General features: G+C 40.1%; 1 protein-coding gene across 7 annotated transcripts in view; it reads right to left on the bottom strand.

Annotated features, from left to right (window-relative positions):
* The window catches only part of bsna (bassoon presynaptic cytomatrix protein a), a 167238-nt gene that overhangs the window by 45041 nt on the left and 109454 nt on the right, over positions 1 to 12743 (bottom strand). For all 7 annotated transcript variants that reach the window (XM_037103471.1, XM_037103470.1, XM_037103472.1 and 4 more), the window contains exon 4: positions 4177 to 4635. In XM_037103471.1, the coding sequence (XP_036959366.1) occupies positions 4177 to 4635 (459 nt within the window). The remainder of the gene's footprint in view (positions 1 to 4176; positions 4636 to 12743) is intronic.

Raw genomic sequence — 12743 nt, 5'->3', positions numbered from 1 at the left:
GGAACATAAGCTATCAAGTAATGATGTGCTATTTATGTTCTGAAAGTTGGGTTCTCTTCATTAGGTTTGATAGTTTGGGGGTCTATTAATAACATTTCTTGCAGTACTGTTGTAAACATATCTTTAATCCCCTCCTTAGTAACGAAGTCTGTGCTTGAAAATAATTCACAAGCACACAAAATGATATCCTATTACCGAACATTACAAAAAGATTGCATTAGGTCCAGTATGTGGGCAACAACTGGATGCTTACAATTTATCTGATAAAAAAGGCTGCAGAAAAATAAAGAAAAAGTGACAAGACTGAATTGAGAGACAGGTATGTGACCAGACTTGAAGCTGTAACTCAGCTACTCCATGGATGTAAATCTAAACAGGAAAACACTGAACACTTACACAGTCAAAATACAAAATGCAGAGTTGCCCTTCCTATTTCCAAAACTGAATAAACCAATCTTACAACTCAGATTCCCTAACAGCTATGTCTGCCCTTTTAACAAAGCTCTAAATAAATACAGTTTTCATTACATTACAGTGTTGATGACAATTCAGATATGCATTAAGGCTTAAGACATCATTATGATGGTTATCATAAAGTGGCTTGTGTTTGTTACATTTGTGAACCATATTTTGAGCCATTGATGGAAAGAGACTTGTCAAACTGTTTTTCTGAGGAGTGAGAAAATTTGTTTTTTGATGATGAGCATAAAGTAAGACTGTGGAGTTAATCACAATTAAACTACTGAAAACATTCATCAATGGCTCTGTCTCGTGTGTCTGCTAGTAACATGCCAAATCATAATCTCAAAGAGACTAACCTGGTAAATGAAAGGGAGATGGGGGAAAGAATACAAAATGGGTAAAAATATATACCTTACAATGATGACAGTACTTCAGAGGAGACTTTACTTTGAGCTCTCTACACTTTAGATTCCTAGCAGCTCCCCAAATGAGAATGGTCTGCTCTGCCTTTGAAAGGGCCCAAAGCAGCAAATCTTTATAAATATTTCAGCAGGAGCGATGGCTGCCTCTGAGTAAGAAGAGGCATTATTTCACTCCCTCTGTGTTTTTCACTCTCACTCTCTCTCCCTCTATGAGTGCTTTGCTGCCACTTGCAGCCTCAGCACTCTGTGAGGACTGAATCATTGACATGCAACAGCCATGGTTGTCCAACATTCAAGAAGAAGGTAATTGCACTTTTAACTAACCAGGCCAGTTAGAAAATCTTAGTGTCCTGTCACACCACAACTCTCTGTGGCAGTTATTTTGTGATGTAAAATACCCACTTAGTGTGTTTACAAGACACTCGGGAAAACCAAATTATTGGGTTAGTCCCACTATGATCGGATTTTTAAGATGCATGTATACACCTTAGTCTGACTAAAATCGGACCGGATCGGATTTCTCATAGTCGGATCAAAACACCTAGATTATTCAATTGATGGTCACATTACTCGTGCATGTATACATTCTATCAGATTTGAGTTGGATTTTGTGTTCTACACAGTCTCGAGATTTTTTTCCTGGGGCTGTGAGCCGGAAGTAGAAGGAGACGGCAGCGGCGTCTTTCCTCTGAAATCACCACAAGCAAGAGCGCCATTGTGCATCTAATTTGTGTAATTATCATGTACACCATAAACAAAATGTACAAAGATGTAGCTTCATTTTGCTCTACGTAAGCCATCTTTCTCGAATGCCGAGGTAGAGTTTATTGTTGCTGGTGATGTGAAGAGGTCAGCTGGAGGTGGCTCTATTACCACTAGTTGAAATGGGTACAGCGCCACCTATCGTATTGGGGTATGACATGCTTCGGCCAATAATTTGATCTTCTCACCAGCCTGTATACTCGGACAATTACAGATGTCCGATTGAGTGGCATAGTCGAACTATGGCTGTAATCCGACTAAGCTGTGCATGTAAACATACTGATTGTTTGGCATATAAGGTAATTACCATTTTCACTTGGCAAGACAAAGACAAAAAAAGTACGGAGGTAGGAGTTCAACAGTATCTGGTGGAATGACCTGAATCTAAGTAATTTTGGGAGCAAGATATGCAACAGAGAAAAAACATAAGTATGGGAAGTAAGATTTTCTTTTCTTTTGTTTCATAGTGAAATCATTATGGGAAAATATGGACACCGACAAAACAATTCATCTGGAAGTGTTTTCCTAAATGTTGTTATGTTATTAAATTCAAAACAATCCCATTCCAGTATAAATAAACAAAGACTTGTGGTGTTATGTCATCAGTGTTATCACAAATGTGTACTTTTTAATATGAAAAACAGAGTTAATCTTGCTGACTATAAAACAAATAAATCAAGACATGAGCAAGAGCACACTGATTTGCAATTATTTAGTTTTAACTTTAGAAGGAAACTTTAATAATTTATGGATCAGTGACCAGCTATGAAACGAGGTTGTTAAAATTATACCATCATGCAGCAGCAAGCAGGAAAGTAGTTAAAATATTCATAAGAAAATAATTGAAGACGTGTGTCCAAATCATACAGCTGAAAGAAATTACTCTCTTTACCTGGAGAAGCAGGAGTCTTTTAAAACATATCACAGTTTGGTTTGGTGTTGTGTTCACTCACTTTGTTGTGCAAAACAGGAATAGTGAGCCAAACTAATGTCATTTCATAGATCTGTTCGAAGTAACCTAAACAAGTGTTTATCTGCAAGCACAAGTCATCAAAAATGTGAAGATGCCATATTCACAGCAGCATGGATGGCCTTGAGATGCCAATGTAATTTATTTACTTACATCTGGAGTCTAAATTCAAAACCGTGAAGGAGACGTTGGAGGAAATCAAATGTGGAAACAGGCAGTCGATGGCAGGATGCGATGTTAAAAGATGCCATCCACTTCCCATGTCACGGGCACATGGTCCATATATCATATGCATCACTTTATTTTCCAAAGTCTTGTTCTGAGGATGCTGGTTTAGATCCTATTTATCAAACAGAACTTTTTCAGTAGTGGCCGGGGATGCTTCCTCATATGCAGCCCCTCTGATCTGTGGTGTTCCCAAGGCTCAATCCTTGGCCCTCAGTTGTTCTGTGTATATACGATGCCACTGGATGACTTCAGTACCATTATTAAACAGATGAAACACAGATTTATGGCCTACTTAAAAGCAGTGAAGAGGGCAATTCTTTTAGCAATTATCTTGGCTGATAGAAATGAAGTCCTTCAAATTCTGTCCATGTCTCAAGAAAAGATTTCGGCTTTCTGTCTAAAAATTAAAAAAAAAAAAAAAAAAAAAAAAGCTAGAAGAGCTTGTTCTTGTTAAAGGTGGCAGCTGTGGGGCCTGCTCTGGTAAACACTCTGTTGCTTATGATTTCAGACTGTCAGCCAAGGGTGTGCAGGATGTAAACATCAATTGAAAGTGACCATAGTTAAATACACATTGGCCCCATCTGCCATTGACACAGATTTTGCCCAATGTGCAATCCTTCAGAATAAAATGGATGCAGACATTGCTCAGCCTTTTGTTTTTACCAAGACATGGCTGGATCAGTCCAGGCGGTTACCATCTTCAAAGTTAATAGGTCAGTCCAACTATCTGATAAATCGAAAAGTGGAGGTATTTGTCTCATGATCGATAACTGCTGGTGTAACAAGTCAACAGTACTCCCTGCAATTTCTCACTTTTGAGTGCCAATACAGCCATTAGCGAACTCTCACAACAAACTCCAACTCTAGACACATCTGTCATCATGATCACCTGTTTCAATGACTTCATTTCATGTGTCCATATCTCGGCAGACTGACAGGTGTTTGGAGGTTCAACATGGACAATATGCTGTAGAATATGCATGTCTGATGCTGGCCAAGAGAAGGAGTTTCCATTAAACTCATTAAGCTCAATGGAAAAAGAACTGCATGAAGGTGAAGCAAGGGCACAGTGAAAAAGCCATGCATACTTGAATAACCTGCGTACACACTCCAAAAGGTCACAGTAGCCATTTTTGGTACAAAGACCTGTATGTTACTCTATGGTTTCAACAAGATGTTCACTGAAATCAGCCTCATTTTTTTGTATTTTCCTTTCATTGCATCTCTGTTGGTGCATTAATAATTTGGTTCACTTTTGGCACTTTTCCATATATTAACATACAGAGTAGTACACTGAAGTAAAGCAATGAAAAGCAAAGAAGCTGGACTTACATCATAGTGCCTGGACTTCTTGATGTCCTTGATTTGTGTAATCTGTTCTCCTTTCTTCTGGGAGGGTTTTGTCTCTTTGGGAGTTTGGCTCTCAGGCTCGATCTTGGGCTTCTCCTCTGTGGGTTTTGGCTGTTTCTGGGCCTCTGAGGTTGGTACTGGTGCCGTAGCTGGTGTCGTTGTCTTGGTGTCAGTTGGCTGTTTAGCAGCAGTGGGCGCAAACATTCCGCTGATGCCAGTTCCCGCCTGTGGTTTCTGCGTCTGGGACTGGACTGGCTTGGGACCCTGCTGACTGGTAGGTTTGTGGAGAGGGCTTGGCTGACTGGTCGGCACCTGGTGACGGGGCGAACCCATTGGCTGGTGCTTGGGAGATGGATGAGGAACAGGAAGTGGGGGATCGTCAAGACCACCTCCGGACATCAGCCGCTGGGTCTGGCAGTTGAGACATAACCACTCCTTTTTCTGAAACATAGAAAAGACGAAACAAAGTTAATGACATCCAGCCTGTTTTCGACATATGAACATTCTTGTAAGACTAGAATATATATATATATATATATATATATATATATATATATATATATATATATATATATATATATATATAGATATATATAGATATATCCTATATATTCTTAAAATGAAATATGTCAATTCCCCTTAAACAGCAGACTGCAGAGACAGCAGGACACACACACACACACACACACACACACACACACACACACACACACACACACACACACACACTCACATACAAGTATTGTTTAGACTCTGGAAATCCAGACAGAGCTGTTGGAGCAGCTACAGGCTAAGGTAAGCTGACGTACTTTCTAAAAGGCAGTCACACTGACAGCTACACCGTATTTCATCACATGAGCTCTGCTCACTTCCCACACTGTGAGGATGGTTGATGGAAAATCATACTGTGAGGCACACAAACACACGATATTAACAACAATAAGCAGAAGACGACTGACCTAACATGAGCATTGCCAGCCACCATGGCTGAAAGAAAAACTAAGAAAATGTTCTGCCCAGTTTGATTGACAGGTGACAACCACAAACAAAAAAGCTGCAGGAGTGAGTTCATGGTGAAAGAAAGTTTGAGTTATTAGTTTGTTTAGAAACTAGAAAACTCCATGTAATATTCAATATTCCTTATCTCACCAGCATCTCTCCAACCTCCTGTTCACTCTGACGTTACTGACAGATTCAGCTCTCAGCACTTACTTTCCATCTCCTCCCCTGTACAAAACTCCCCAAACCTCCCTGCAACTCTCCCCCTCTCCTTCCTCTTGCCTCCATCCTGGCAGGCATGAACAGGTTATTACAATAAAAGGAAAAAAACAATACAACCAAAAGGAAAAAAGGAAGTGAAGAATGGAGGAAGGAAGGAAGTAATTCAATGTGCCAGCAGTACAACTATCTCTTATATATACCACTTAGTTAGCCACTATATACATTTTAGAAAATGCAGGTTATGTGATTTTCTTTCTAGCTGTTTACTCTGTCCTAGTATCATCATTCAAAATACATTTTGAGTGAGGACGGACACCAGTGTGCAAGTGGTACAAATCAATAATGGTGCTGTTTTTTTCAAGCATTTTGACTGTGATCAAATGAAGTGCTGACAAAAAAAAAGCAATAAGATTCCCACCAGGGAAGGTTGTTTCGAAGCGCTATTTTCTGCTTTCGTTTTTAAAACAACAACAACAAAAAAATCATTGGAACATCTTTCTCCTACCAAAACAATTCAGCATCAAAACAGAAGTACTTCTAAAAGTAGAACAAGTGACACAAGTGAAAGACGAAACTATCAAACATTTTAAAATAGCTGAAACCAACAATGACTGCTATGTTTCTTTTTTTCAATGATCATAACATATTAGTAGTAAATTATCAAAAATTAATTATATGTCTTTTTACTAATGAGTTTATCTACAAACTATTCCAACATTAATAGTAATTGTGTAATATGGAAAGTTATCTTTATCTCACTGATCCTGAATAATGTGGCTTTTAATTCTAACAGATCAATGTAAATGTATCATGTATCAATGTATGAGTATTTGGCCTGCAGTTATAATAGATAAAAAGAAAACTGTAGTTGAATATACTGTGAGATGAGAGCCCCTATTAGCACATTCTGTGTGTATGTGGTACTATGTCATCCCTCAACCACTTAACCTACACAGCACACTGAAGCCTCCTTATTCACAAGTCACAACTACTCCTTTAACTGTCATATACTACCTCAAATTTGTGTGTGTGTGTGTGTGTGTGTGTGTGTGTGTGTGTGTGTGTGTGTGTGTGTGTGTGTGTGTGCATCACCTGAAGCAGCACACAGTACAGTAGCTTCTGTGGCTGTTGAATCTAAAGTGAAGTCATTCCTCCCTTTTGCCATAACAAGAACATTCAGTCCTCTCTTCGTGTGTGTGTGTGTGTGTGTGTGTGTGTGTGTGTGTGTGTGTGTGTGTGTGTGTGTGTGTGTGTTTGTGTGTGTGCATTGTCCCGCAGAGTTCCCCACTGCTGCACCACTTAACCTACATAGCACAAACAATCTGGCCCTTTCTCCTCCTGTCAATAACATTCGCTAAAACGCTCCGTCAGTCCTCATCCTGCATTCAGTCTCTCTCTGCCTCTGTTCTCTTTTCTTTCTAAATGTCTGTGCTTTTATGTTTCGACCAGCGTTGTATTGTTTTGTACTGTATTTTTACTAATCCATTGCTGTACCTCCGTTTCCTCTGCAATTTCTTCCACCGTCGTCGAACATTTCGTTTCATCTTGTTTTCCTCATTGCTCGTCCTTCTGCTGTTTCCTCTCCTTATCTTTTCGCGTTTCATAAAAGGAAAAAGCAATGGAACCAACTTTTGTTTATTTGTGTACACTGTGCACCATATTTTCTGGGCTGCTGGATTTGATTCACGATAAAACTGTGTAAATAACTGAGTCCCCTTCACCCCCAGGCTGTACAATTACTCATCAGTGACGGAGACATATTCATCACGATTGGCCCTGAGGGAGGCTGCATCATCCATGGGGGTAAGTTTGGTATTGCCTTGTTTTCCCTCTCTGTCTCTCTTTGTTCTTTTCATACACTGCCTTCATAAACCCACTTAAACCCTTCAGAAAGGAAAACAAAAGATGTAATGATGAAACACATGGAAATGAGAGTGACAGAGGCGAGAGTGACAGTGTGACTCTAGTAATGTCAGGATCACTGCTTCAGTCTCAGCAAGGCGTTAGAGGTACAGATATGACAGACAGTAGCTCAGATGCTTGAACCGATGCAGGCAATCGTGAGTGTGTCAGTATCATCACATCATTATATTGTAAACACTGTAAACTGTATGTTTGCAAACATTCTGAGCGGGACATCAGTGTGATGAATGTACCAAATTTGTTCGTCAGATATTTTATTCAAAACCAGAGTTGCTCTCTCAAGGAAGAGTCAGCAGAATTCAGCATCTGCCATGAATGTACAACATTGTGCTTGACTGACATGTTAGTGGCACCAGAGCAGCAATCAGAAGTCGGTAGGATTTATCAAGAACGTCTGTCAAATAAATCTCAGCAGTCCATCAGATAGTTGCACAGACATTCAGTCTGGAACAAAGAAATGGAAAAACTCACTGACATAGTACAAAACCCTGAAGTGGCCATAGATAGACTACACTGAGCTCTTGAAATGCCATTGTGTGCGCACAAAGTACAATTTGTTCCAACCATTTCAGTGTGTATGTACAGAGAGCCAGCACAATGGGAAGCATCTACCAGTTTTCCAACCTATTTTCTTTGATGAAACCACTTCCTCTTGACCAAACGCTCAGCTGGCTATCACAACGACAGTAGCGCTCGGTACAGTAAGACATGTCCTCAATAACTAGTTTTTTCTGTCTTTGCCTTGGAGGCATGCTGCTGGCTCAGCAAAAAAATAATCTATAACGTTCCTGTTTACATGTTTGAAGAGTTTTTTCTGATGAACAGTGAAACAAAGGTGGCTGCATTGACCATCAGTGTACAGCCATTTTTGTGAGGTTTCACATACACAGTACATAAATGTTGATATCAGATAAATGTCCACCTTAATATGGATGATGTATTTTTGTACGCTAACGCAGACGTTAGCATCGCCCTGGTGCCCTCTGCAAAAAGCCAGTGGGATTTTTTAATTAGAATTTGGATTATTGCAAATATTACATTCTGGCAAACACGAGTGTATGATAATATTCATAGATGAACACCACTTTTGTGAGTTTTGAAGGGTAAATATGCCAGAAGTAAAAGAAAATTTAGGCTATAAATGAACTTGGTCGCATGACTTTACAACCACAAAGATTCTTGCTACATTAGACACACACACATATTACTATACCGATCAATCGACAAGTTGGAAAGAATCAGTTTGCAACTAAAGACACTAAAGATGGACTAGTGAGCAGATGAGTCGTCATGTTTGGTATGAAGGAAGGGAACGGGAAGTGCAAACATGCCAACTCATGTCTGTGTTTTGGCACTCTATTGGATGTAATGTAATGTACACCTAATACCTCCAGTATGATCAAACCTTGAATACAACACATAAGTACTGTATGACTTTATTGTGTGAACTCAGTCACTCCCTCCATTTAAAATACTCAGTAGAATACTTCTCCTCCAGTTCACTTCCAGTCTGAGTCATCCTCGTCCTTTTTTCTTTCACTTTCACACATTTGCACCTGCAGGTTTCTCTTTCCACTACACGATCACTGAACTTCCATCTTTCCCCTTCTTCTCAGCTCTTACCCTCCCTCTCTTCTCTCCCCCACTGTCACTCTCCGTCTCCTTTTCTCTCCCTCCAACAGAGCCGGGGCTATTTTTACCCAGAATGCAATTGTTCTGCTCGAGCGCACACTTCCCTGGCACTGGCTGGCTGCTGCTTAAGGCTGCACTCTACTGCACCACCCATACACTCAAACTTACACGCACACATACATACACATACACATACACACACGTGCACTCATGTAGTCACAACGTTCACATCAATGCAAGATGGAGGAGGCCTGTGTAGCTGAAGGCTAACCAGAAGGAGAGAGAGATGACAAGCAGAAGAGGTGGAAGCGGAGGAGGGGAAGAAGAGAAGACCACTGGGTGGAGGAGGGAAATTGGGAAAGTGAGTGACAACACACATGTGTGTGCACACACAGTAATCCAGTTCAGCCTCTAGTAATGTGGCTCCCTGCTGAGTCTGATGTAACTGACTTTAAGTGGGAGCAGAAGAGCCAGGGAAGAGGTGTTAGGCAGCTGAAGAGGACAAGAGACAGGTGATAATGATGGTGATGACTGATGATCATGATTACGGTTTGCAGTGAAAATGATTTTGTTGATTTCTCAAGTCCACAGGTGCTGTGCTCTCCTGCCAAAGGTCGGTGTTTGGGTGGATGGAGGAGGCACCAGGAAGTCAACAACAGTTTGGTTCAGTATATCAAAAATGTGTCCCGTATCATCTTCTTTCAATACACATTTGGTGTTTCAAATTAGTTGTATAAAAAAATAGCTGCATAATATGTTAAAAATGTCATACTTTTGATATAATGATTGCAATTATGATTTACGGGAAGTGGGAAAGATAATTTTTGTATCACATGAGATATTAAAATGATGATGTGACATTTATTCATGTCAAACAAACATGTTTTGGAGAACAAGATTTTTAGGCTCCACATTTAGCTTCAGTCAGCTACAATGCTGACAACGCTTACAGCACATGACAAATAAATTACATAATATCCCTTGGTCTGATTCTTCTGTTTATGTGTGGTTGTAAATGTTTTGCTCAGTGTGGATGAATACCGTTCATTGCAGAGAAGTAAGTCATTAAGAGCCAGTTTACACAAATAAGAATAATTAGTCCTTGTATTATCTGGTCATGCAAATATTTTTAAACCACTTTTGACCAAATCTATTATTGTAACTTTTGTGGTTAACATATCGTCACTATATCTTGAGTTGACCCATAGGCTCACTGACAACAAGCAACACAAACTACCTCACCAAATGACACAAAGTCATGCATCATCTTCATCATCGTCACCTCGACAATATCTCAAACCTGGGTCAAACACTCTGATCAGCCAACCAGAGAGCAGACAGGTTGATGATTGATGGCTGACCAGACCTTTCAATTCACTCAAGACACCAGAACGTTTCCTGCTGACTGGTGCACTTCCACTGAAATCCAGCTGATAGCCAAAGACAGCAGAACTCTACAAATGAAATGATAATCATCTACCTGAGTGTAGCAACATAGTCTGTAATGATGAAACACTAATATCAACTTCAGAGAAATATAAAAAAAATGGATATCCCGTCAAACTGAAAACCACAAAAACAAGAAGAAAAAGTAATTTCCCTGAATTATTTTTTAAACATAAGTATTATTCCTGCCAGTCAATCACACTCTCATATTTAATTTCCTTTGAACATATCATCATCTGACTGTCTTCCATCCTCCCGTGGTTTTCTGACTTGCTAATTAGTTTTTAACACCAGTCTTGAAACTAAGCGGCACTGTGTGAGTTTTCGGGGGAAGGTTTCACCACACGGTGCACTGGTTGCATCAGTCCTGTCAGCTCATGTTAGGAAACTCACTTATATGTGACAACAGAGAGACATTCACAGGAGCCCTCCCACATAAACACTTTTTCCTCCTGCTATTTTCAGAACTACTTATTCTTGTTCTCGGTCTCCAACTTAATTCCTGCCTCTTGAGCTCCAGTTCCTCTTTACTGTTTTGATTCCGTTCTCTACTTTCGTCCACTGGGATGCATTTTTGGCTGCTTTCTCTTTCTACTCACTGCAACTTATCCTTCTGTCCTCACTCTGCTGTCCATCAATAATGTTTTGTGTGTTAAAAATACACACAAGATAATAAGAAGGTGAGAAGAGAGAAACGGTAATAGACAACATACTATTATCACCTATTATCACCACTATACCTCAGAGGGAATCTGTTCTTTTTGCTACATTACATTTATTTTACAGACAAAGTCATTGCTAACTCTTCAGGTTCATATTTTACATTAAAAATAAGTAAAGCCTATAAAATACAACATTATATATGTTAAATATCACACCAGTGTCTCCCAGTGTCCAGCCCCCAAAAGCAAACAACAAAGCGATAATCCCAGAATTAATAGAAGTTTTGAAGCAGACCTATCATCACACATCCCTGTCAGAGTTTTTACCCTTTAAAGGGGGCCGATCCTGAGGTCTGAAACCACTGGACTAGACTACAGTTTATAGATAGCTATAGTTAACTCCATGTTGATCATCAATAGCAGCAAAATGCTACATGGATACCTGACCGAGACAGCTTTGGACAAATATTTAGAAAATGATGTTTGGGTTTGGTTCAACTTGTCATGTCATAGAAATAAAATAGGCTATATGTATATTTTTGAAAATGTTACATCTACAGTATGTGCATGGAAAGAGCCCTTCTCTGGTGATCTACACTGTACATGTCTGTAATCAGTCCATTTTTAATGTTTGGACATGTTCATTGCATTTAACTACGCAATTTGATTTGACATATGCACACACATAGACACACACATGCGCACACATGCGCGCGCACACACACACACACACACACACACACACACACGCGCACACACACACACACACACACACACACACACACACACACACACACACACACACACACACACACACACACACACATATACTGCGTATGTCCCAGGGGAGGACAGACACCAGGGATCAGTGACATATGTGAAGAGAACACAAGCTAATTCTGTTCAAAACCACACACAAATACACAGGCACATGTGTGTGTGCGCACACACACACAGTAGCTGGATTAAAGATGGAGGATTTAATCTAACACCCCTTTTGCACTGTTATAGGAAAGAGAGGCAGGGAAAGACAGAATAAGAGGAGGAGAAGGAGGAGGATGGGATGGAGCAGAGAAATAAATTAGAGGAGGAGAGGAAGTATTAAGGAGGAGGAGAAATGGAAGGAGAATGAAATATAGGAGTGCAAAACCAGTGAAGGAGAGAATAAGCAGAGATAAATCTGAGGTGGAGAGGAAGAGAGGCAGAAGAGAGAAACAAGTGGCAGGATGAAGGGGAATAAATTACAGGAGGAGAATAAAAAAAGGAGAGAGCGAGAAGAGGGAGTATGGAAGGAGAGGAGAGAGGATGGACACAAAGAGCAGAATGTGGAGAGAATCTGTTTCTTCTTCCTGGTTATGTAACCAAACAGGTTCCATTTCACAGATATTTCAAAAATCTCCTCTCCTCGTTCGATCATCACAATGGAGCCTCTTTAATTATGTAACCTTGTTGTGAGAGGCAGAGGTGTGGGCACAAGGCTGTAAGTGTGTGTGTGTGTGTGTGTGTGTGTGTGTGTGTGTGTGTTAATGTTTACACATTATGCTTTATTGGCCACATTACACACCATCACCTCTTTCACTTCCTACCTATTTTCTGTCTGCAGCCAGCCGACCAGCCATTCTCCACCGAGGTGATATAAAACACAGATGAGGCTGATATTAGCAG

This window comes from Acanthopagrus latus, chromosome 7 (genome assembly GCF_904848185.1).
Source record: "Acanthopagrus latus isolate v.2019 chromosome 7, fAcaLat1.1, whole genome shotgun sequence".
Taxonomy (NCBI): domain Eukaryota; kingdom Metazoa; phylum Chordata; class Actinopteri; order Spariformes; family Sparidae; genus Acanthopagrus; species Acanthopagrus latus.
This window is presented reverse-complemented; position numbering and strand designations above follow the sequence as displayed.